The sequence below is a fragment of the Talpa europaea genome (assembly GCF_964194135.1).
Source record: "Talpa europaea genome assembly, chromosome: 8".
Lineage (NCBI taxonomy): Eukaryota > Metazoa > Chordata > Mammalia > Eulipotyphla > Talpidae > Talpa > Talpa europaea.
Genome location: NC_140075.1, coordinates 44,945,234 through 44,972,501, shown reverse-complemented (window position 1 = coordinate 44,972,501; position 27,268 = coordinate 44,945,234). Strand labels below are relative to the sequence as shown.

General features: G+C 41.6%; 1 protein-coding gene across 2 annotated transcripts in view; it reads right to left on the bottom strand.

Moving 5' to 3' along the window:
* The window catches only part of MYZAP (myocardial zonula adherens protein), a gene marked incomplete at both ends in the record, with an annotated part of 93,326 nt that overhangs the window by 48,926 nt on the left and 17,132 nt on the right, over positions 1-27,268 (bottom strand). For both annotated transcript variants that reach the window (XM_084240988.1, XM_084240989.1), the window contains 6 exons: positions 3,058-3,186; positions 4,215-4,340; positions 8,073-8,225; positions 11,134-11,247; positions 14,801-14,893; positions 17,963-18,118. In XM_084240988.1, the coding sequence (XP_084097114.1) occupies positions 3,058-3,186; positions 4,215-4,340; positions 8,073-8,225; positions 11,134-11,247; positions 14,801-14,893; positions 17,963-18,118 (771 nt within the window). The remainder of the gene's footprint in view (positions 1-3,057; positions 3,187-4,214; positions 4,341-8,072; positions 8,226-11,133; positions 11,248-14,800; positions 14,894-17,962; positions 18,119-27,268) is intronic.

The window sequence follows — 27,268 nt, the reverse complement described above, 5'->3', positions numbered from 1 at the left end:
CTCTAAGTTTCTTCTGCTCTTTCTGCTTCTGCTTGAACGCTGTATCGCCTCTTGGACTACCTCACCGACATCTTGTCACCTTCACATAGGACATGGCACCTGCAGTCCCTTCCCCAGACCCTCTTGTTATTACTTTTGATCTCCACAGGGAGCAATTGTACATCTTACTGCCAGGCCTGTGCAGACGGTTCCCCTTGTCCACCTGTCATTTGCCACTGGTTGCAAGTTTACACTGGCCCTGAAATAATAGTTTTCATAAAGTGAGGCAAGGCTTAACTTACAGCACACTTCAAGTTTCTATTTTTTTTTTTAAGTTGAGGTATAGCAAATCTTAAGTGCACACCACACAATAATTTGTTACATTGTATACACCTGTGAAACCACCACCTAGATCAAGTCATAAAATATTATTCTGTTCTGTAGAAGGAACCCTGGTAAATCAGGTTCCTTAAAGATTTTTACTGATCATGGTGGGGGGAGGCAGGGAAAGGAGGGCTTGGGGTCAAAATAAGGGGGTTGTAATTGTATGGGGAATATAAAAAATAAGATTTAAATTTAAAAATAAATAAACAATAAATAAATAAAAAAGATTTTTACTGATCATAAAAAGAGTGTTTCCAATATAACACTCAAAAAGAGAAACAGTAAACAAAGATATACAGTAGAGCAGTCATTCAAAAGTGCAGTTTGTCCTGGAACAAAATCCCCAAATAGTTGAGAACAGGAACCAGCACTGCCACAGGTCATGGACAGTTCGTGCTGTGTGGACAGCATGTCCACACAGTGTGTATTAGAGACCTGGCAAGACTCCTGTTCTCACAGATTTATCCCTGAAGTGGAAAGAGCAGTAAACTGGTATACCTAAACTTAGCTAAAGAAAACAAGCATTTCTCTAACCTACATGGACAAGAAATGACAAGAGACTTTCGATTACTAAAGAAAAAAGCAACACAACTTGGGGCAGGTTTTATGTGTGGAAATACTGGTGGGGAGGGTCACCTCACACCTCCCTTACCTCCCAGGCACTGGCCTCTCTTTCAGACTCCATTTGGAAATCAATGGGAAAAGGCTGAGAACTTTAAAGATTTATTTTTATCTATGTATGCATAAGAACTGGGGTATAGGCCAGAGGTGGGGTGTGTGTGTGTATGTATGAGAGGATTCACCAGAGACAGTGGGGAGCAGAACAGGCGGATCGACTGAAAGACACTGCTGAGGGGAGCAACAGGTAAAACAAGAGCGGTCTGCAGCGCCATGTGGGTAGCTTCCCTGGCAGGGATCGAACTCATGCTGCAGTGGCTGGTGATAGCTTGATAGTGCTGAGACCTAACCCCTGTGCCACCAGAGAGGCCCAAAGCTGGGAACTATAACTTTCAAAATCCCCAGGGTACAAAGAAGATAAAAAATAAAACAGGTCCAGCTCAAAATAGCTGAGGAGGGGACAGACATGTAACAAGTCTGTAATAAGAACAATAAAAATCTGAGCCACACAACCCATTTTTGAGTCCCTGCTCTATGCCAGGCTGTGCTTAGCAGTTTGCATGGGTTTTTCTCATTTATTCCTCACAAAAGCCTCAAGAGTATGAATTATGATTATCACCCTTTTACAGAAGAGGGAACTGAGTTTGGAAAAGTCAAGTAACTACTTGCAATTAGAAAGGCAAGATTTTCACCCTCAGTCCATATGGTTCGAAAACCTGTATTTTAACCACTATCAATACACGGACAGTCTCTGTAAGAGACTTTTCTGCCCAAAACACCTCTCCCATGCTGCCTTTTCACTTTGCTTCTTTATGCTGTTGGACAATCTGTCCCTCAAAGGGAGTCTGCATTAACCAGCATGCTCTGCTGTTGCAGGAGAGCAGAAGGTGGGAGAAAGTTTATCCAAGTTCTAGGGATTTTCCAGCACCATTGCAAACACTGACATTAATCCTTAACATGCCACTTTCCCCCTCTTCAATAAAAGATTGGATTCTATATCCCCAGTGGCTAGAGATGCAACTATAATTGACTCTTCAGTTTGCTCAAGTCCTCTCAAATAAAGATACTATTTAAAGTAGGAGTGCCCAATAGGTTCTGGAACTCCACAGCACTGGATTAATGCTGGTCCCACCTGGTTACACCTCGCCTGGACAGGGGGCTGTAGAGGGGCTTATGTTGCAGACATCAGGGGAAGGAGACCTCTTCTCAGAACCATTTGGAAGCCCAGGTGTTGACCTTGCTCACATGGTTATTCCCCCTCCTCCATCATCAGCCTGGAAAAGTCTCTGCATCAGCAGGAGTTACAGGATGTTAACAGGTCACAGCCTTAGCAGGTCACTGCTGTTCTACAAACTCATACAGTACTAGAGAGCCATTTTCCAGGAACCAAACACAGCTTTGGCCCTAAACCGCCTCTCATCCCCCAGAAGTCAGCTGTCACCTGATGAAGGTCACCTTCCTTTTTGTTCCTTTGCTTCCTTCTTTTTCCTCTTTCTTCTCTCCCATGCTTTCTTCCCTCTCCTCACTTCCTGCATAATTCCCAGCCTCCTCCCTTTCTCTGGACGGGCTTCATTATCCCAGCGAAGCTCCTACCTTCCACACACCTCCCCCCATCCCCACCCTCCCATCTGAATCCACATCCACACAGAAATGCACCGTCCCCCCCGGACGCGTCAGAGAAAGCAAACCTTTTGGGCACTTGCCCCAGAAACAACAGGCTTGGGGTACTGATGTAACATCTATGAAGGGCCTCACTACTCAACTTATAAATTAAGTTCATGCCTGAGACCCCAAGTAGGCAAAGTCAGCTGCCAAATATTAAGGTTTGTAAATAATTTCACAACTAATATTGCTTAAGACATCAGAATAGTTACCATGGGAAAAGACAGAACTTTGTGGGACTTCCTCATACTTTATTTTACACTCTGACTTTTTATATTTTTATCATAAATTGGAGGCACAAGAGGGATAGTGCTGAGGACTTCTCATTCCTTCAGACAGCCTGCAGGGGAACTGTAGAAATGCAAGGGCATCTGGGCAAATGGGCAAAGGGCCCAAAGCTGTGTCTATTATTACCTTCTCCATGCGCTCAATCAGCCTGTCCAGTTCCCCAATCCTCTGATCTTTCTCCTCTAGGCTGATCTCAGCAGCTTGCATCTTCTTATTGGCTTCTTCAATCGCTTTCAGAAAACTATTGGTTTCTTCCTGCAAAAGAAACACACTCCTCTCAGCACAGCCATGGGGTCCCAAGGCTACCAATTAGGGTCTGAGTGCTCTGCCTTGCTGATGCCTGCCTTGCATGATGTCTCTTTAAAAGCACAACCTGGGGGCCTAAAAGTGTCTCACGGATGGTGAGCTCCACTTCCATGATTCTGTTTCTCACCTGAGGATAAGGACACAGTGTATAACTTTTTAGTGGACCTAGTTAATTTCTTTTTCTCCTTTTCCCCCTTGAGCCCTTTTGTCTAAAAAGAACCTGCAAATGTTATCTAAGCCTTGACTAACACTCAAAGTGTTACTATATTTGCCAACAATGTAAAGAGAATTAGGGCCAGATCTGTAAATGAATGCAGAAACTCCAGGTCTATCTCCTCTACTGCAAAGCACCAACTCACCCCTAAGAAGAAAACCAAGCCATGTAGTCAGCACATTTGCTAGACCTGCAAGAACAGCAGCTATGGAGGCATGGCTTCAAGAAATGGGTGGTGTCTCCCAAGAACGCTAGCATGTGAAGCACACAGCCCAATTCTAATAAAAGCACAACAGAGTCCACAGCAAAAGAGTGGAAAGAGAGGCTGTGGCTTGCCAAGGACAGACGCCTCTAGCTATGTGAATGGGAAGGGCGTTATTCACAAAGAGGGTGGCATTTTCAAGGCTTTTAGGGAGCTACATTCAGATCAAGGACGGGAAAGAGGAAGTTTCAGGGAAAGAGGAAGTTTCAGGGAAAGAGGAGTAAATGGAATGTGGAAGGGCAAAGTGGTAAATTCAGAATATGCTCGGGTGCTGGCAAATGGGCAGACTAGCTACAAAGAGAGGGGAGTATCTATAGAGAGAGATTGGGGGCTGTTCCAAGGGTATGAATAAAGGAAGGGGGGGGAATAAATGAGCAAATGGATACATTCCTTCAGTGCTCATGCTGTTGACGTCCACAGGCTCACCTCCAAGCAGAAGCCATACTACTGAAACCTTACCAACGACAGTGAACTGAAAGCACTCGGCTACAGCATACACACCAGGAGAGCCTCTTTCTCAGCACTGTGCTTCTGCTGCTCTTCATGCAGCTTTTCTTCATACTGGCTGTACAGCTTCTTAGTCATCTCTCTCATCACCTCTGCATTGGCTTCTTGAGAGCATTCCACCTACAAAGAGACTCATTTAAGTGCTTCTGCTGATTTCAGGGGAATCAGCACTTTATGCTCCTATGTGCAATGTCTGGACACACAGCCACAGCGAAGCCATTCATGAGGGCTCTGAGGTAGAGAAAAGCCACTGGACTAATTAATGGAAAGGGGTGGAAGGAAGAAGGAAAAGAGGTGAATGGGTAACACCGAGAGAAAAATGTACTTTACATTAATTTATCAAAACATTATCAAGACAAAAGTGACTGACATAAATGAAGTTTCAAAAATCAGAAATTAACCTGTTTCAAGCCTGTTTCCCAAGTTTAGCCATTTTTAAACTGACTTCACTCTATAATGTACCCCAGCTCCACTGCCTTCTTAACCCCTTTCTTCAATTACCTGTTCCTGTTTAATGTTCTTAAGATCCTGAAATTTTATCATTTTTTTTCTATTTTTTTCTTCTATCAGTTTAACAAACCTTTATAAATAACATGTCCACACCCTAACTGGTCAAAGAAAGAATTTTTTTGAATTCTTGAGTATTTTGTTGTTGACTTAAAAGTAAGAATACTACATTATTAAAATTGGGGCAGAGTAGGATCAACTATAAAGTTGAAAAATAAAAAGGTTACGTAGAGGAGGAAGGAGAGAATAAGAAAGGAAAGGGAATATTACAGATTAAGATATTATGTTTCTGACTATACATTGCTTTATAAATTTTACTTTGGTGGGCCACCGGTGGTGCAAGTGGTTAAGTCTCAGCATTACCAAGCTATCCACAGCCACTACAGCTTGGGTTAGATCCCGGGCCAGGGAGCTACCCACATGGCACAGCAGACCTCTCCTGCCTTGCTGGCTGCTCCCCTCAGCAGTGTATTTCAGTCAATCCACCTGTTCTGCTCCCCACTCTGTCTCTGGTGAATCGTCTCACCACCACTACCCCTACCTCTGGTCTACACCCCAGCTACTATATGCACAAATAAATACATCTTTTTAAAAAAATAAAATAAATCTGACTTTGGACCAAGTAAATAATTAACTTGTTATGAAAAGATCAAATTTCAAATAATTAGCTACCATGACCATTCTATGGGAAAACAATAGTCTTTTCAACAAATAGTGCCAGGACAACTGGATTGGCCACATGGGAAAGAACAGAATGAGACACCTAGCCCATCATGCACAAAACTTAACTCAAAATGGATAAAAAGTCTAAATGTAAAAAGCTAAAACTGTAAAACTCTTAGAAGAAAACAGAAGGCATATCTTTGTGACCTTGAGTTAGGCAATGGCTTCTTAGACATGACTCAAAAATCACAAGGAACAAGAGATGAGTAGACTTCATTCATATTCAATATTAAAAATAGCTATATTTCAAAGGACCATCAAGAAAGTAAAAAGATAATCCCCAGAGTGAGAGAAAATATGGACAAACCAAACATAAGATAAAGAATGCATATCTAGAATAGGTAAGTCATTTTTACCATTCAATAATAAACTATAACTAATTTAAAAATAGGCAAAGGATCTGAATGGACACACTCCAAAAAATGCATGCAAATGACCAATATGGTCAAGAAAAATGCTCAACATCATTCAACATCAGGAAAATACAAAACCACAGTGAGATGCTGCCTCACAGTACAGAATGTCTGTAATCACTAAGGAAATAGCAAGTGTCAGTGAGGATGAGGAAAAATTGGAATCTGCACGCTGCTGGTGGGAGTGTAAAGGGAGGCAGGTGTATTTCTCAATTACCTTCACATTGTTTGCTCCCCTCACCCTCTATGTGCATGCATTACTTAAAAAAAAAAAAAATTAAGTGAGAAAAGAAGGAAGGCCTTGCAAGAGAAGCTGGTCATGAGGAAGCTGTCCCATCAGCTGCACTGGCTTATGGGCCTCCAGGAAAGACTTAGGTTAATCCGATATAAGAAATCTTCTCATCCAAAAAAGGATAATTGGTCTCATTCTTTCTATACTCATGCTCTCTCTAATGTTACATCTGGAAACCTTCCATGCAGATCTGGGGAACACTAAGTTGGTGGCTTGCACGGGCCCAGCAAGGAGATGAGGGAAAGTCAGCAGAGTTGTGTGCCAGAGACTAAGGTGGAGGCAGCTGGTGTTTCCTTTCTGCCCAGGCCCCATCCTCACCTGTGAACCACATGCCATTGATTTCAAGCTATGGAAGGTTGTTTATATGCACTCCTTCCAGGTTATTGTTTGTTCCAAAGAGCTGAGTTTGCTGTCTATGGCACCACCAGGTAAGTGAGGTATATGTCAACCTCAGTAGGTTACATTACATTTACGTCAAAGATTTGATAAAAGTGTCTCTTGATGCCAATTCTTTCTCATCACTGGCAAATTTTGATACCAAGAAGCCAAGAAAGGGGAAACCCTGATCAGAAATTGTCATCAGCTGAGAAAACACCCCATTCCACTATGTAGACGTCTAGAAAGGGTTCTGTCCCTCAATCCTACTACTCTGCATTCAGGTCACATGAAATAACTGTTATTTATTTTGGGGGTAAAGTGAAATATTAGTCTCTAAAACAGGAAATTATAGGCTGGAGTTAAGGGTGTGGTCTCCATGGAAACAGTTAGATTATCAAACTAGTAATGTCCCTGGGCACCAGACACCATGCCACCTCTGGAACAGACAAGAATGCACAGGAGAGACAGAGTAGGCACGCAATACATATGTGTGGACTGAATGGTGGACAAAGCTCCAAAGCCAAAGACGTAAAAGTGTCATGTCAGACCTTTCTCAGCAACATACCCCTTTATTTTCCTCCAAAGTAACTCACTCAGAAATAGATATATGAAACAGTAAAGAGATGAACTGCCCTATTTGAAGTGAAAGCAAAGAGGTGCTGATCTCCCCCTGGTCCCTTCCCAGGGTGGCTGTGTTTGGATTGGGCTAGCACAGCTAGCCACAGATGGCTATCACAAATACTAAGCACACAGTGTGGCAGCTGCTCTCCCCACTGAGTCAGCCCTGAGGCAGCACATTGGGGGCACCACATGTCAAGTCTGTTTTCTTAACTAAACTATTAATAACACCACCTTTTACTATCAAACATGTTCTGATTTGAGCAATAAATTACATGGATATACTACCCATAAGACACTTTCCTCTAGGACAGCCCAAAGCTGTGCTGACCATCATTTGAAAACCACAGACTTAAATAAAAGTGAATTCAATCAGGAAATAATTTGTTGTGTGCCTTCTGTGAGCATTCAAGGGTCTACTCCTGCCACTAGGCAGGAAATCTATCCATTTTTCAAATACAGAAGGGGCATTGGGAGCCTGGCTGAGGAATAAGCACAACCTGGGGGGCTAGAGGGAACTCCCCCAGAGTCTTTGGTCACCCACCTATTTTCTTCCTGCATGCCCTTCAGCAGCTTTCTTGCCAAACCAAATAGAAAGACCTAAAGACCTTGGACCTTAGAGAAAATCTAAACAGTGAAGCTTCTGAAGTCCAGACCTGTGGGCAGCCCATAAGAGCAGTGCCATGATGACGTCTCAGCAGCTCTTGATGCCCCTGGGGTCAAGGAAGGTGTACCCAAATTGGGCTTTTATGTGGCACCCCTATCTGAACTGATAGTTACGAGACAGAAGGGCCTTCATGCCAAGCCGTATGGAGGTGGCCACACAAGGGAGAGAAAATCTAAGGGAGGAGAGCACAGAGTAAAGGGGAGAGTTGAAGATGGGAGGAGAAAGAAAAGAAGGAAAGACAAAGGAATCTTCACCTTCATTTTCAGCAGCTGGTTTTCCACTTTTGCCTCCTCTAGCTGCCTCTGCTTTTCCCGCAGCTTGTCCATGGATGCTTCATACGTCTGCTGCAGATTTCTGATTTGGTCCTTAATACTGCTGTTTTCCAAAGTAACATCCACAAGGGTTTTCTGTTGGGATAAAAAGAAAAACAAAACTCATCTAGTGGTGAGCAAAAGCCTGGTCTATGTACTGGGGCATCATTTTGCCATTAACCACTAGAGGGGATGTTAGGACACAGCACCTGCATGCCTGAGGTGTGTGCAGGGCTGAGGGCTCACACAGTGATCACCACAGGGTTTACTGCCCCGCGGGTGAGTGGGTGGGCTGTAAGCTGAGCCCATAACACATCCCACAGTTGTTGCCAATATCACATGGCACAGGTTAGGATGGATGGGAATGGATTAAAATGGAGTCTTTCCAAGGAAAAGTGTTCATAATACATCATTTCACATGAAAAAAAAAATAGACTTGAAAATAGTAAGCATAGAACAATCCCATTTGGAAAAAAAAAAAAAGAGTGCATTTAGTCAATTATATTTATACATAGGGAAAAAAAGACTCAAAGGAAATTCACCAAAATTCAAATAATGGCTGTCACCATGTGATAGGATTATGGAGAATATTTTTTCTTTGTGTTTTCTATATTTTCCACATTCCCACAATGAAATCAGAAAACAAAGGATGTGTTTTATAGAATGGAAATAGTCCCCTTTTTTCTTCAAGAGGCTGTCACTTCTGTACTTCTAGATCGCCTGCCAGAATAACCTTTCCCTGAGGCAGAGAAGGGTGGTAATGAAGGTGTGCCAGGGAATGGAGTTAGGTGACTCAGACAAGTGTCTTGACAAGTATCAAAAGCCTGTTGATTATTGTTACAGGCCACCCACTGGGCCAAGAATGTTCACATTAAAATTGTGCTATTTAATGCTTTGGTTTCTATTCTCCTTACAAGGAATAGCTTCTATAACCTAGAACTCCTGTCACTGCACACTGGTTATGGTCACCTTATATCACCTCCCCAAGTCATATACTACTCCAAATTAGATTTGGAAACTCTGGTATTGAAAATATTTGCTAACACTATTGTCCTCTGTGTAAATGATGAGTCTCTGAAGCTTCTCCATCTCCTTAGCTTTCACACTGGATAAGAAGACTCTCATTCCTAAACCTACTTGAATCAGGAAAAAGAATTTTCAGTGGTAGGAAATAGTTACTAGAAAAAATACTGAAGCCATTTAAAGCAGGGAATCACAGACTATTTCGAGCTACAAAGGGTTACAAACTACTTGGCCTTAAAACCCCTTTCTGCCCCCCTGGATTTACAGATACTCATGCTCAAAGAAGGTACAATCTGGTCCAAGAGGCCAGTGCTCATTGAGGTCTCGCTCTGCCACTAGAGAGACACCTGTTCGAGTCATTTCTCTCTGTTGGTCTCAGTATGTTTATCCATAAAACAAGGAGACTGGAGACCATCTCAACAATTCTTTCCAGCTCTGCTAGTCTATCAAATCAAACCAAGGGTCAGATCTTGCTGTCAATAATAATGAAAATGGAACAATGGAAGAGGTTGGGGCCTTGCAGAAATAAGAAGTCAATTAACTAATCTCCAGACTAGTTCAGTTGTAAGATGGTGCCTTTCTTTTCTTCTTCTTTATAAACAATGGTTTAATCTTTTAGTTATAAGGCTCCTCTGTCTGGCCAGGACCAAGAGATTAGATGATAAGTAGGAAATCAGTCAGGTTCCCCAAATTAGGTATGACCCAATTCTAAAAGCTGACTCCTGAAGGTGAATACCTGGAACATCAGCAGAAGTATGATAAGGAAGAAAAACCTAAGTCTTCATACAGATACTAACCAAGTCTGAAATCAGGGCAAGTATAGCATTTCCTGGTGGGTGTGAGAAGATGTCCAACAGAGAAGGGAAAGAGAGCCTTGTCCACCTCTTAATGGCAGGAGGAAGGGGTAACAAAGGCTACTGACTCAGCCTAACCTAAAGCAGAGTTTGGCCTACAGCCAGGGGAAAACTGGCATGCACTAAGGAGAGCCAGGAAAAGGGTGGGACCCGAGGCCTAACCAGAAATGGGTCTCCCAGACAAATCCAAACACCAGGCCCACCCAGACGCACTGTGGGACAGGGGCCTAGCTTTGTTGGCAACGCTGCCAACTAGGTTCTAGAGGAAATGGGTAATCCCAACATGAAAATTTGTTTGCTTATCTAATAAATTATTTATACAGAACCAGAAAGGACTGAAATAGCTGTGGAACTTTCCAGAAGAGGGTAAAAAGAAAGAGCCAAATAAAGTTGGAGTAGTGTGCAGAAACTATTGTTTGCATATTTGAGAACAAAAGTCGAGAGTAGCTGTTTCAGGTGAATACGCTTTTTAAAAAACATTTTCAAGTTAATTTGCATGTTTCATGGGGGCTGAGTTAGAATAATAACAGTGGACAGCACTGGAGTGGTTAACTCCTAACAAATCAAATCAATCAGCACACCAGTCCTCTTGAAGTAGATTAGTGACAATTGCACAAATTAAGGATCCTGGGTCTTTTGGCTTGCATGTCTCATACTACAATATATTCCTTGGACTAACTTCTTTTCATGCAAAATAATTCTAGATTAGGAAAAGGTACTTAACAGCCTTTAGGAGTTACTTGCCATAAATGAATACAGATTGCCTTTGGTTAAGTCTATCTTTGCTGGAACTGGGAGGAACTTCCTATAACACCAGGGCTCAGGGAAAGCGAGCTGATGAAGCAAGGATATTGACATCTCTAGCACTGAAATCAGTCTCTAAAGTCCCCCTTTTAACAAGGGCTAACACAATTGCAACTCCAACGGTTACAGTCTTAGCTTGGAAGCACACCCTTCAGCTTCCTTTACCATTTTCTGCCTACAGTCTTCACAGGGGCCATGGTAAAAGGATTACGAATAAAATGAGCAGGGGCCTTTCTACAAAGGCTAGGATAGGATCCACTCCTTGTTAGGCTTGCTTGCATTATAATTGCAGGCACCCAGTCTAACAGCAAATAGGCAAATACCTGCAGGCCAATGGAGTCTGAAGCCAAAGCTGAGTTCATGGCATTAAAACTGTCCAGCGCTGATGACTGCATTTGGATGTGATTCTCTAGATAGTCCTGCTGAGCCTGGGAAACCTAGACAGATTGAGGAAATGGTTATATAAAACCAACCAAACACATCTTTAACAAGCTCTGCTTAGGCTAGAACTTTCTCTTGATACTAGCCACATCCATATCAACAAATGTAAAAGTCAGCATCTGCATGACCCAGATTGCAGGAAGACAAGCATACTTTCCTCAAGGGAAAACCCCTGTGTGGGAGCCACACAGACAGCCAGGCATGACAGAGTGAGGACGTGCACCATGGGGAGTGGAAAAGAGAGCTGAAACAACAGGATAGGAAGGGGAACAAGTGGCATGTTCTTGCTTAGGGACCTGTTGACAAGGCAATAATTTTGCAATCTTAATCTGGCTGTCATGTGCAGTGTGGCCTGGGGGAGGAAGAGAATGCAGCCAGAGAGGCTGGGTTTCTTTGACCAGTCTAGCATGAGAAAATGAGGGTGTGCAGGAGATAGCAATGGAAAGAAAACAAGGGACAGAACTGGTTTACAAATCTATTGCAAATGCAATCAATGGCTTTAATTACCATTGTTAGTGATTGTCAGTGGATGCAAAGCAAATTTCCATAAGTAGGTGAGAATTTCACATCTCTTCTTACATGCCAGTGAGAATAAGCTAGGTGGATATGCTTATATACCACAAACCCTATAATCAAGGCAGTATAGTTTACTTAAGCAGATAATCTCCCAACTCAGCCATAAACTACGTTATATTCTATGACTGCTGTAACTGTGATTCTTTCATGCAGATATTAATGCTAATGGAAAGTATGTCCTTATACACAGACTTTTGAAAAATATCTTTACACATGGGCATTTTTTCTTAAAAAAAAAAATCGAAACTTTTTCTCACAAGCATTAGATTGGTTAAAACAGAGGATAGTTACTTTTTTTCTTCAATTTTTGAGTCGGGAATACATTCACATAGTTCAGAGATTTAAAAAGTATGACAGGCAGAAGGAGAAAAAAAAATATCAGATGATTTCATTTATAGCAGGAATATAGAGAAACCAAATAAGACATCAGTGTAAAAAAATAATAACAGTACAAAACACAACAAAGCAAAAACAGACAATTATAAACCAGAGACATCCTGCAGAGGAGGAGGAGGGAGAGGGATGAGAGGGAGGGAGGGAGGAGCACAGGGGACTGAGGTGATGGTGCACGGGTGCATTGGTGAAGGAAACTCTATGGGGACTATACCTGAGGGGGTGGGAGGAAGCAAATACTATTTAAAAATGAGCAATGATGTAAAAAAATTTAAAAAATAATAAAAAATAAATAAAAGTATGACTGGTACACAAGAAAATAAATCTCCCTTTCATTTCTGTCCCACCTGTTCAGTAATCACCCTGCCCCCTTCCCATGCCCCTCAATTAGGAGCCACTGCTAATTACTTCCTTTAGTGCACACACAAAACACCTTAGGTATGGGCCTCCCCTGGTGGTGCAGCGGTTGAGCCCTGGGTTGCAAAGCTGCCTGCAGCCTCTGCAGCGCCAGTTCGATCCCCAGCCACTGGCAAGGGTCCCACAAAAAAAAAACACTTTAGGTACATTTATATCTCACTCCTAGTTTACGTAAACGGGAACATTTATACATATTTTCCTGTATATTCACCATCTACTCTACATCTTTGAAATTTTCCTGTATCTCTTTGAAGTGCCTAATAGGTCTTTTCTTTTCGTCCTTCCCTCCCTTGTTTCTTTCTTCCTTCCTCCCAACTACTCCATATATTCTATTGTAGAAATAAAACTTACTTTCCCCATTTTGATAGACATTGAGATTCCCAATCTTTTTACTATCACAAGCCATGCTTTAATAACTAAGTCGATACAATGTCATTTCATACATGTGAGATTTTATGTAAAGAACAAATTATTAGGAATAGAATTGCTGGAGCAAGAGAAATGCATTTATCATTTTGGTAGACTTTGCCAATTTGCTCTCCCTATGAGTAGTATAAAATGACATTCCAACCATCAGTCTGCCTGTTTCTCCACCGCACTGCTCATATAGTATCTTGTCTCCACTCTAATAGAGAAAAATTATATATCCTATCAGTTTTAATCTCAATTTCTCTTATTGAGAGTAGGTAGAACATCTCACTACACATTTTAGAGTTCCTCATCTTTATTATAAATGATCTGCTACAAACATCTGGTTTATTATGCGTTGTAGCCTGTTTCTTCTTAAATCATGGCTATTCTTTAAATATGCAGAAAATTAGCCTATTATGTATGATGCAATATTTTTCCTGGTCTGTCATCTGACTTTGACTCTGGCGCTTTTGCCAGCACTATTTTCCATCTTAATGCATTCAAAGTTATCAACATTTTCTTTTGTGGTTTTGGGAATGCATGTCACACTCACAGAAGTTCTTCTCTGCCCTGAATATAAAAGAATTCACATATTTTCTTCTGATCCTTTTAAGTTTGGTTTTTAGGATAAGTCTTCATCTATTGGGAATTTATCCAGGATTAAGTCTGTCTCAAAGGCATATAAATTTTCCCAACTTACATAGTTACTCCTATTCCCCACCTTACTTGAGAGGCTACATTCATCATATATTAGAATATATTTCTGGCTTTTTTTCACTAATATCTATTGATTAACATGCCAATGCTATACTATTCCAATCTCGGAGTTTTCAGGGTTCTTTCTTTTTTCAGTTTCTTATAATAGCAATAGGGCTACCCACTCTCATTGCTTTTTGCCCTCCAGAATTTCCACAACTCTTTGTATTTATTTTCTACAGACCTTGGAATCACTTCGTCCCATTATGGAAGTGCAACATAATAAAAAGCTGTTGTATTTTGGGGTTATATTAAATCTATATAGTAACTTGGATAGTCCTCACATCATATCATGTTTGATTTATTCTAACCACATGACATATCTTTCTATTTGTTAAAGTTTGCTCCTAGATAAGGGGCAGTTTTACTGTTGCCAGTTGCTGTTGGTATATTGAAACTTCTTTGTTTATATTTATAAATGTTTTACCCTGCTACCTTATAGAATTTTTTTTGTATTTTTTTTTATTGAGGTAATGTTGGTTTACAACACCATATAGGATTCAGAGATCAAGTTCACACCTTCTTTTATTGTTTACAGTAGCTTTCCTCACTGGTTCACTTGGGCTATCTGGGAATCTAATGATATACTTCATAGTTGTATAGTTTAGTATAGTATAGTATACTAAAGTATAGTATAGTATAGTATAGTATAGTATAGTATAGTAGTGATAGTTTTATATCTACCTGTCCTGTTTTCATATCTCTACATTTATTTCTTATTTAATTCCATTGGCTAGTTGCAAGGTTAAATCATAATGGTGATAGCCAGTTTTCTTATCTATTGCTGACTTTGGAAGGAAAACTATTTTTTGTCACAAAAATTTTCCTTTAATCAACAAACTCAGTCTATGATAAAATTCCTTCAGTTCATTTAAACTATGACCCTATTCATAATGACCATCATAAACAGAAATATCTTCAGGCAGTAGGTGCTGAGAGGGAGTTTGATGTTTTAGCACCCTTCCATATATCCAGGTCATTGAAATATTGACTTACTGACAGTTCCTGTGTGAGCTGGTGAATCTTCTGCTTCATTTCATCGTAATCTCCATACATTCGCTTCCTTACTTTTTCCAAAGTGGCTCTCACCTGCAGCCCACAAAGATACCAGTGAGAGATCAAACTATAACATTTTCATGTGTGATTTCCAATACTTTTAAGAAACCCTAATGACACAAAAAACAATCTCAAAAATAAGAGAATTTGCGAAATAAAGGGAGAAGATCATTATTGATATATACTTAGAAACTAATGGAGTCATTGTGAGTATATATAATTATTAGCAAATATTCATTATCTTAATAAGTATCTCTGAAGAAAAAATGTGTTTTGAAACTGACAGGTGTCCAAACCTCATTTGAGCAAGGTTTGTCCTTTTTCTTACACATTTTTATAAACAGAAAATTTTTAACAAGTTGATTCTGTAAAGGCTTGACTAAAAGGACAAAAAACAAAAAGCAAAATTAACCTCTAATTTTCTGTCTTTGCTAAAATGGGCAGAGAACATTTTAATGTCTAGAACATAAGGCAGGAAAGAGTCCAAGTCTGCAGAACATCAGGCCTAGGCTAGTGGGGGCCTTATCATTTTGGTTAGTAAGATCAGTAAGTAGGGGACAGCAGGGGGAGACTTAATCTTGAAGCTGTATTTACAGAGTTTGCATACTGTTATAAATTAGACTACATATTTATTAGGGTGACCAGATATTGGTGGAGATTTCAGGGAGAGAGCAGGAAAAGTCAAGACACCAAGCCTTCCCCAGATGAATTCTAGTAGTAGAGTCTACTTTCTTGCTGTTAGCTGCAAATATTTTAGAGACATACAGTCAAAAATACAACTTTTCCCCTGGATAGGTAGAACAGCCATCATTCATGTCTTTGGGTCGGCTCTTTGTGCTCACTAGTGTGCATGGAATCTTGATTTGGGTGTCACTTCCACTGGTAAAACTTGCAGGAATCCAACTGGGCCAGAGTCTCCCACAAACAAGAGAGGGCAAAAATCCCATGAACAGACTCAGGAATGAACAGGCCAGCAATAGATTTGAAGCAAGCTACAGAAGGTGGGACCTAGAAATTCATTTTAAGTTGCAGATCACAGTGGAGGTTGGCAATTCAGGTCAGAACCATCCCCATGATCTGGGCATTTATCGTCACTGGTTTGCAATCAGCCTGATCTTTGTCTTGGGCAATTTGAAACTCTCCACTCTGTTTAGAATATCTACCTCTGAAGCAGTGCCATGCTATCTGGGGCATTAGGTAGGTCTAAGTATTTCCATGAGAAAAAATTAAGGAGGCGGGAGCCTTCCCCCTGGTGGAAGGTGTTAAGTTACAGCACTATGAAGCTATGGACAGCCACTGCAGCATGAGTTTGATCCCCAGCCAGGGAGTTACCCACATGGTGCAGCAGACCTCTCCTCTCTCGCCTGCTACTACCCTCAGCAGTAGATTTCAGTCAATCTGCCTGTTCTGTTCCTCACTCTGTCTCTGGTGAATCCTCTGACCCCCCCACACCTCTGGCCTTTACCACAGTTCTTGTATGTATAAATAAATAAATCTTTTTTTAAAAAATCAAGAAGGCTAGCAATATTCAAGCTCCTCCTTGAAAATCAGGTTGAAATACTTTGAATGGTTAAAAATTATCTTTGGGGGTTTGTGGTTGTCACATGTGTTCGCTGTGTCTGTGTGTAAGGATAGCATTTCTGGCTTCTCTTAATTTTCTCTCTTAAGCATTTATTATTATTTTTAATCAAACAATATTATTTTTTGTGCCTCAAAATTACACAAGTATCCAAATCTTTCAAGACACATTAAAGAAGCTGCCTAAAAGCACATATATGTTTAATATTTAATAAGAAACTCTAAAAAAAAAAACAACAAAATACAGAAGTTATATACAAACCCATTGTGTCTTATCTGCAAGCCCATCAAGTAAAAATGGCATGCAGAACTGAATGTTTTGACTTTAGGGTCCCTTCCTAACCCCCACTACCTATACATAAAAAAAGTGAATCCCAATTTTGGACCCTTAATCAAAGTCCATCAGACATTCCACTGCCCCATATCAGTTCTGCTTTGATAAACCATAGGCAGCATTTTGGGTCCATCAGTATCATTTCACCTCTAATCACTCAGTTTGATTGACAGGGGCCTATAAGAAGGGCAAAAAGAATATAGAGAGACGAAGAGAATCAAAAAGAAATGGAGGTAGGTGTGATAGATAGATGGATAAAAAGAAATGAAAAAAACTTAGAAGGAAATGCTCTAAAATGTTAATAAGTCTTCTTGTTCAATGGAATTATGGGTGATTTTATTTTCTTCTTCATTCACTTTTGTATTTTCCAATTTTATCAAAAGAACATAAGATAAAGGTTAAAAATGTAATATTAAGTACAAAGAAACAGCATCAATTGGCCTGGGTTGGACAGTGTTTATTCTGATTGACTTCCCAGAATCCATTTCAACCCAACTGATTGGCCTTAAACGTCCAGGTCATCCCATTCCCCTTGAAAGTGATTAAGAATGGGCATGTGGCCCAATCCTAGCCAATAAACATCAGGGGAATTCTAATGGAGAATCTCTATAAAATATCCAGAAATGAAGCAAAGTGTCTTTGCTTCCTCCAGATGCTGCATATTTTCAGCTGACGCTGTGAGCCTGAGGCTGCAAGAGGACAGAAAGCAGAGAAACTCAGAGAAGTAAAACTAAGCCTGGAAGCACCTGCTTGGGCCCCACCTACCTTTAGACTATCCTCACAAGACCAAATTTCCTTTTTGAAGTGGATTTTCTGTTACTTGCAGCCAAGAGCACTCAAATGTTTACACTGGTTCAATCTCATACATCAGGAGGATGCAACATAATAAGCAACTCCACTTAGAGTCCCACTTAATACATAAAAGAAGGAAGCCATTTGGTCTCCTGAGTAACCCAACTTGGTAACATTTAGAGTTCACCTCACTGTCAATTACATCTGTGTTTCAGCATAACCATCCAGATCTGTAGAAACACTTCCATCCAAAATGACACCAAGAAATCATCCAAAATGACACCAAGAAATCTTCCAAAATGCATTATTACATTCACAGTAATACTTTTGCATCTACCCTCTTTATTACATGCTATAAAAAGAGTAGACACCAGAAAAATAATCTTTAAATGACTCACATCTTTGATGTAGTTCATCTCTTCTTTCAGCTGATTGGTGGTCCACCCATACACCACCATTTCTTTCTGCTGATTTTCATCGGATCTTCGCACCACACCATAGACAACACCTTGAGGAAGTTTCCTAGTCGATTCTCCATTGCTTAGGTCAGGATGCTAAAAGAGGGTAGGAAAAGAGAAAAAACAATGAGCCTTTTGGAAATAACTATAATAATGGGCCCCATGTACTTGGTTATACAGGTTGCGCCCAGTACTAGGGTACTTGGCAGCAGGGAGAGAGGTGGGCAGAAAGTCAGCCTGGTCTCTGCTCATCAAATTGCACCTGCCATGACTGAGGCAGCCTTACCTTGGAGGAAATGTACCTTTCTCTACTTTCTTTTTTCCTTTAAAGATTTATTTTATTTATGCATACAAGAGCTAGGGTGTAGGCCAAAGGTAGGGAAGAGGGGTGAGGGGATTCACCAGAGACAGTGGGGAGCAGAACAGGCAGATCGAATGAAATACACTGCTGAGGGGAGCAGCAGGCGAGACAGGAGAGGTCTGCTGCGCCATGTGGGTCAGCTGCCTGGCCAGGGATCAAACTCATGCTGCAGTAACTGCCAATAGCTTCACAGTGCTGAGACTCAACCCCTTGCACCACCAGAGAGGCCCCCTTTCTCTACTTTCTACCAAGACACTGCCCTCTCACCTAGGAGTTCATCTGCAGAGCCCCATCTTCCAGAAGGGAATTTTCCTAATTCTCACAAAGCTACCAGATGGACTTAATGTTGTACCTGAAAAGCAGAGTGTTTGAATGCTCATATTCTCGGGAATGCTTTCTCCTCCTTATACTAGTTCTTCCATATGACTTCAACCTCATCACTGAAACGTGGCCTGAAATGCATGAGGTTGAGATACTTAGAGGAAGAATGTTGGCCAAATTGTCTTGAGGTTAGAGCTGACTCTGGGACCAGTTCTGAGAAAAGGACGTGGGTGAATACACAACGTGTCATGACCATTCATGAAAAGCCAGGAGAAGTGGTGTGACTTCACTCTGAAAGAATCTCTCTTTAATTCCTTCATTTAAAGCTTTGAGCAGTGTTGAAAAGCAGATACCCTTGGGAAGGGCAACATATACAAGTCCTAACACAACTTTATAGAAGGCAGGCTCAAGAACTAGGAGAAAGGGAAATGGAGATTTTTTGGTCACTGTCATAAGTGAGAACTATTTCTTTACATGTTTCATCTTCACGTTCCCTCTGTGACACAGTGACTGCCTTCCCTACCTTATAGCCGAGAAAAGAGAGGTTCATAGAAGTATCTTACATACAGTCATACGCCTAGAGTCAAGCCCAATTATGTCTGGCATTAAATACATCCCCATACTGCAGGCTTTGTTAGATGTAAAGGGGACAGAACATAGGCCTGCACAGCATGGAAGGGAAGGAACAAGGGAAAAATCAGACAGAACCTGGCACTCAGACTTTGTTGACAAACCAAACAATGTCCAATTTTGCTGCTGCTGACCCTGGTACCCCAACAACACCACAGTACAGAAGCCTGAGTTCCCTAAGGGCAACTCTGGTCTCCCACTAATTTTTTTTTAAAGACTTATTTGTTTATACAAGAACTGGGGTACAGGCCAGAGGCACGGGAGGGTGAGAGGACTCACCAGAGACAGAGCGGGGAACAGAACAGGCAGACCAACTGAAATACACTGCTGAGGGGAGCAGCGGGCGAGACAGGAGAGGTCTGCCCTGCCAGGGGGATATCTCCCTGGCCGGCTGGGGAATGGAACCCGCGCGGCAGAGGCTGCTGCGGACAGCTTCACAGCACTGCGCTCAACCCCCTGTACCACCAGGGAGGCCCCTCCCACTAATTTTTAAACCACTTTTATATCAATTCTTTCCATGTACTCACAAAACATTTTTGACAAAGAAAACTGGAGTTTGCATTTGTGACAGAACAATGAGTACTTTATGACCCCACTCATCAGAAGTTTTTAAAGGCAAAAGACATGATAAATTATTAATAATAATAATGATCTCAAAGAAGAGACAGAGGAGGTTTGGGAGAGGGGTATTGGAGATCTTTTACTTTTTTTATGCCATTTTGTAATGTTTGTTGACAATGTGTTTTGTTTTTAAAGAAAACAAAATATCCATTGCTTCCCACCCTTCTGTACATACTTGGGAAGACATGGAATATTTGCTTCCAGAAAATGCTTCCACTTGAGTTTCTCATACTTGAGTACAACAGACACTGATAAAACTCTGCACATCTGCACACAGGTTAGGGGAACATACTGTTCAATAGCTCTAACTTGGAGTGACAAGCTGGGAGCAGATACCCTTGAAGCAATAGTCACATAATTAGGAAGAGGAAAAGCTCTAATGAAACTCCCCACATACCAGAAACAAAAGCATGTTCTCTCAGTCACAGACTCCACCCAGTTCCTGAAAAACAAGCTGATGGTAATATATGGCTTTGGTGAAGTACACTTCTGCAAAGCAAAGGCTTTCACAGGCAGACTGGCTGGCAGGAAAAGGGTCAGGTGGTCGGATACAGAGGACTTGCCTCCTTGTCCACTCGGGAAGGTGAGGACCACCACCAATTGGAAAATTCTGCAAAACTAAGAGGTTGTGGATCTAAAGTCATACATATGGAAAGGTATTAAAGAGCCATTAAATGAAAATGAAAAATAGTAATTTGCCCATTTTTTTGTTTTAAAAATATGTGTGTAAAACATCTAGAAGATGGAATACAAAACTATAAAGATAGTTTCCTCAGTAAAATGGGATTTCTTTTTTTTCTTTATGCTCATCTGTACTCTGATTTTTAGAGGGATGGGGGTGGGGAAATAGGCACTATTTTTTAATTAACTTTTATCTCAATTTTCATAAAACTAAAAACTTATTACAAAGTCAGGATCTAAATAAAAGACCAGCAGGGAGGGGCCCCCCACAGGGCTCTGCACTGGAGTAGCAACAGCAGCATGGACCAATCACAAGGAGAGGACTCCTGAGGCAGCATGAGGCAGGGTACTATGAAAAGAAAGAGAAGAGAAAAAACTCCTGTCCTGCTATTTCATGATGTAATATTTTCTTTAATCTTCATCCTATTTCTCCTATATAAATATCATTAGTTCTTCCAAGATGGCAGCATTCAAGGATCTGTCTACATCTTTTCAAATCTAAACTCTCATTTAGATTAAAGTCATTGACCACGATGACTTCAAGGTAGCTAAGAGTCAAGAGCAGAACTGGAACTCACTCCTATGAGAGTCAGACCAAGGAGTCAGACCAGGGAGCTGGTCCAAGGCTGTTGGGAAGAGGCAGGCCTAGAAAGGGAGGAATTTTCTCTAGCCTCCTTTGGTTCATCTCCCCTTCAGCATTTCCTCTGGGTCCTACTACAGCCTCACTGTCTCCATTCTGTTCCTTTATCAGCCAGCTTCCATCATGCCACAGACTTCCCTCTGCCCAAGGCCTCCCTACTGAGCTGAAAGGTCCCTCCCTCAAGGTCACCTTCACAATCAGAATGGAATGACTTTTAGTATCACCATGTATGTCACGCCTGCTTCTTTATGAAATGGAACCAAAAAACCTAGGTCCTTGTTTGTCTTTTCTTCCACTATAATCTGCAGCATCTAACAGTGACGATCCTACAATGACTAAATGAACAGGGAGTTTCAGTAGCTAGAAGAGGGGAATGATCCAGAGTCCAAAATGGTCCAGCTAAAGGGAACAGGCTTTGTTCCTCTTAGATAGGACAAGGAGGTGATATTGGCCAGGATCTCATAAATTTGATATCCAGAAAAGTCGCAAGAAGTCAAGACTGCTAATATTTTTACAAAATGTCAGTATACTTATGGTCAAACCTGAAGGAAAGGGGAAAAAAATGAAAATAGCAAAAACATTTGGTACTATTTATAGGTGGATTTTTCTCCTCTTATCTTTTGAAATATTTCCCTGTAAGATAAATATTCATTTTTACGCAAGATAATAGCATTGTGATTATGAGATAGTCCTTATCTTTTAGAGAAACATACTTAAATATTTATATCTGGGATACAGGGTAGAGTTAGAGGGTGAAGGTGTACACAGGGCAAGGAATGATTGTGGGTTGAGGGTTGTTAATTAAGTGAAGGGTCAATGATTCCTTAAACGATTCATTTTTCTTTTGTGTTTGTTTGAAATTCTCTGCAATTTAGTTGTTAGGTTTTTTTGTTGTTTTTTTTTTAATTTCCTTATAATGCTGCTTGGTATTAAAAAAATCAAATTTAAAAAAAGTACCCTAGACATATTAATAGCCTCCTGGGCATGAAACAATACTACACAAAACTGCCTTGAAAACAAAAGGTCTAAAAAATGAATGGAATGGAAAAAAAAGTTATTTCCAAAGAAGGGGAAAGGAAACAACCAATTGAAAGGGCATTTGTAATCCCTGCATGAAACACAGAAGAGTAACTCCAGGCATTAATCAGTACAACATACAGAGAAACTCTCAATTTAACTACTTCCTGCGACATAGACAGAGTTTAAAATTCAGTAACAGACTCATGCTATGGCTTTTTTCCCAATAGAAATGGCTAGGCGAAAAGTAACTTAACCTAAATTCCTGCTATAACGGCTTGAGTGCTATTAAAGTTAGGGTGGGGGCCTCGCTGGTGGTGCAAGAGGTTAAGACCCAGCATTATGAAGCTGTCGGCAGCCACTGCAGCACGAGTTCAATCCCTGGCGAGGGAGCTACCCACATGGCATAGCAGATCTCTCCTGTCTCGCCTGCTGCTCCCCTCAGCTGTGTATTTCGGTTGGTCTGCCTGTTCTGTTCCCCACTCAGTCTCTGGTAACTCTTCTGACCCCCCACACTTCTGGCCTATACCCCAGTTCTTGTGTGCATAAATAAATAAATCTTTAAAAAATAAAAAATAAAGTTAGGGTTAGTGAGGCCAGTAATATATATATATAACCTTACATTGAAATAAACTCTATAGAGGCAGAGACTATATCTAGTGCTGTATCCCCAATAAACTGGATAGTTGGAGTATGTGTTCACCTCAGACAATGGGGGATAATTTGCCCAAAGAGAGAAAACTCCTTGGTCAAGAAGGCTTCTCGGAGAATAAAGATAGTTTAACACAAATCAAAACTGACAGTGGTGGACAGGCTGCTGGTCACAAGTCCTGTGCCCCTCTGACTTAGATGGACTATGACATGCATTGAAAGACTTGCAAACTGGAAGCCAAGTTATTTCCAAAACTCCTTGCTTTGACCTCTTCTGTCAGTCTCAGGGCAGAGCCGTCCCAGAGACTGTGGAGCTGAGTCCCTGGGCATCCTACAGCCTTGCAGGTGTCACTTTCAGGAATGTGCTCTGACTTGTCTGTGTGTCCATCTCAGTCATGACTGCTCCCTGTTCATTACTCACACTGAACAAGGGCCTGCCTTCCTGTGATAAAAATGAACAGTTACCACTGAGCCTGAGGAGGCTTTCCACAGCCTGAGCAGGGCTCTACAGACAAATGGAAACCTTTGGCCTATTAAGATAGTTGTTATTTCTGGTTATCTCGCAGACTGGATAGAGATCATTTCCTAAATAAACCCAGGCTTGGAAAAAGACCATTACACTTTGAATGTTTAAAGATGGGAAAAAAGAAAAAACTTCTAGCCAAGGAGAAATCCCAAAAAGTGACAGTTCTAACGACAGTATCCTGATAGAAGTTAACTTCTTAAACTTGTTACTTTACAGCTTCTAGCCAGTGCATAGCTGCTAAGGCCTAACAGCTCAAGGGGAAAAGGGAAGACTAGCTGGGGGAGGGAGAGAGGTATCAGGTATATAGCACATTATAAGTGTGCTTAGGTAACCTGGACTGGAAAAATGTGAATATCTCAACAGACTTTCCCTTAGGAGAGAGCATGCAAGTGGCATTCTCATGACAACATGGCCAAATCACAGGCCTGAGCCGGAACTGCAAATCCACTGGCTGCCTGGCCCTATGCAAGTTACTTACATCACTGAACTGTGAGTCCTAAACAGCAAAATGAGATTAACCACATATTCCAGAAGATTATTCTGAGTGATACATGGAGTAATACACCTAAAACACCTAGTATGCTGCTGGGCCTGCTGGTAGATACTGGTAGAGTCTACGATTACTGATATACTGATATGGTTTCTTTACATTTCTGAATTCCTACTAAACTCTACATGTTCGTCTGGATACATCTGTCTGTCTGTCCCCTGCTCTCTCCTTGTTTTGTTTGTTTGTTTTTGCTGTTTCCATCACAGTCATCAGATTTGCTCTGACAGTGAAATGCTCACCCCTCATTGGACCTCGGTTTCTCTTCATGGGAAGAACCAGAAAGTCTGAGGAGGTTAGAAAAGTGTTGTTTTCCAGAGGGGTTGTTAACAATATCGCAGCCATTTCTCAAAGTCTGATAAGACTGTGGGGCAGAAGGTAGGGGACATGGCAGGGGCAGCCAAGATGGTGGTAAGCTCATTTGAAGCCACTGTATTTTCCCTGTTTTACCAATGGCACCTCCAGATATATTCATTTGAATAGAGTTCCACATTTGGAAAAATGCTGTCTCTAGGCAATGTTTCCAAGAGGAAACTAAGGTCCCTAGAGATAACTTGTCTAGCCCGACCAGGGCAGCAGTCAATGAGGAGACCAGGCCTAGAACCTTGGCCTCTTCCTGCCCTCCCAGGGCTGCTATCTCTGAAAGGCACATGTCACACAGGGCAGCCCTGGCCCCAGTCTGAATCATGGCAGCACATCCTCACCTGGCAACAACCGTGATGTTGTGTAAACACTGACGCCAAGGACAAGAACCCAAGTTCTTATTATAATAACCCAAGGCTTATTCATCCAGGGCTTTTAAGGAAAGAGGGCTATAAAACCAAATGGCAAAGGTTTACGCCTTTTAAATATTTTATTGGGCTGTGAAAGTCCCCACCTTTTCATACATACACATATCTGTTCTCTCTCTTTCGGGGTTCTCCAAGCTCTAGAGAGAAATAGCTTCTTTAAAACACAGGCATTAAAGGACACCTACCATGGTAAATGCTATTAGTTATTTAAAATATTATCTACTGATAATCTAGTTCTGTTTCATTGTACACAGCCATGCTATACCCACCCCCCACAGTCTTGTATCAACTCGTCCAAGTTTAAGTCCTGGGTGGGAGTGGCTATTGCCAAAGTCTGTGTTCCTGAGCTGTCGGGTGACAAAGAGGGAGCATCTGTCTTCAGGGGTGGGTGGGAGAAAAGGCACAGCCACAGTCTCATCATCTGGTAAAATGGACACAGCTCACCCATCTAATCACAGGGGTAGGTGCTGGGTATTTCCTAAAGAAAATGGACAAATGCTTACTGTATTAGGAGAGAACAGAGCATAGATACGACCTCAGATCTGCCTGATTCCCAGACCGGAGGGAAACAGGTCATCCCAGACCACTGCTGTCTGCGTCCACCTAGCCCCCACGAACTACAAACTTACTAGTCATTGTCACTCACACAAGATGTAGCATAAAACAATAATAAAGTATAATAAAAAATATTATCATGCACCTCCCTGGTGGTGCAAGGGGTTAAGATGCAACCTGTGAAGCTATCCACAGCCGCTGCAACATGAATTTGATCCCCGGCCAGGGAGCTATCCACATGGCACAGCAGACCTCTCCTGACTCACCTGCTGCTCCCCTCAGCAGTGTATTTCAGTACATCTGCCTGTTCTGTTTCCCACTCTGTCTCTGGTGAATACTCTCACCCACCCCCCCACACCTCTGGCCTGTACCCTAGTTCTTGTATGCATAAATAAATAAATCTTTAAAAAAATATATTATCAGTTTCATGCCACTATGTCAGTTTGCAGAAGACTTCACTACCTTACAGATTCAGAATCAGCAGAGCTCAGATAATCGTCTCAACAATGCAGTGAGTCCCTGCTCCAACACGATGAATCTGCAGCAGCTGGTACTGGTTCTGTCTCTTCTTTCTATGTATGTGTGTGCATAAGAACATTCTGCGTATAGATTTGGATAAGAATATGAATACATTCATGAAGTTCTTTGAAAATGGTAAAGTCTTGATTTGAAAAATACCTACTAACCAATTTTAATATTCAACCATTTTAAATACATGGTATTCCATACTTATCAATTTCTCAACATGGAAGCTGTGTCCACAAACTAATCAGTATTTCCCACTTCTTTTGCCCTGTGTCCTCATTTGCCTTTTCATCTGAACCTCTCAGGTAGGTTGTCTGAGGAAGAAGGTCCTAGTAAAAATAAATTTTCTTAGACAAGGAGGGATCAGGCTCTAAAAGAGAAGAAGGAAATAAGAGGAACAGGGCAAATGGAGTCTTCATGAGGAAGGGGGATGGTCAGACACTGGTGAAGGGCAGGGAATAGACACAGGAAGCTGCCGGCCCCAGTCCCTCCCTGCTCTCCCCTCAAACCCTCACCCACCCTCCTGTGGTCCTCTTAAAGTTCCTGCCCCATTTCCAGGTTGATTCTATAAGGGAATTCTGAAAGCAAATGGGACCCAGATGACTCTGAGGGAAATACATATGACAGACAAATGTGAGATAAGGCACCCATTCTCACTGGCAATCAGGAAATAGGAATGGGTGCTGCCTTGGGAGGCTCCTAAACAGGAGGGAGAACATTTTCTAAATTAGTGCACCTGTGTTCCAGGCAAAATTTTAATGCAGCCTAGAAATTACCATTTATATAATGACCCATTTAGTTTAAACATTAAAACAATGATCACATACACAGTAAACTATCTGTATTCTGTGTATCAAAATACCATCATGTGAAGAATACTAAAAACCAGCACTCCTGGTCCAGCAGGACAGGACTCAGAGAGGAGAGCTGACGTGTTTTGGTGGGCATCCTTCCCAGAGAGGGGGCTCCAGAACATGCAAGGATGCAGTTCTCGGAGGTGAGGTCTGAGGTCTGCGTGGAGAAGAGGTGAGGCCTGGGACATGGGCAAAGGGATGCTCTGATTTATGGAGCAGAATCTACACACAATGACATCAAAAAAAAGGGGGGGGGCCTCCCTGGTGGAGTAGGAGTTAAAGACAGCGCTATCAAGCTATCACCAGCCCTGCAGCAGGAGTTTGATCCCCAGCAGGCCAGGGAAAAACCCACATGGTGCAGCAGACCTCTCCTGTCTCACCCGCTGCTCCCCTCAGCAGTGCATTTTGGTCAATCTGCCTGTTCTGCTCCCCACTATCTCTGGTGAATTCTCTCACCCCCCCCACACACACACACCTCTGGCTTACACCCCAGTTCTTGTATGCATAAATAAATAAATCTTAAAAA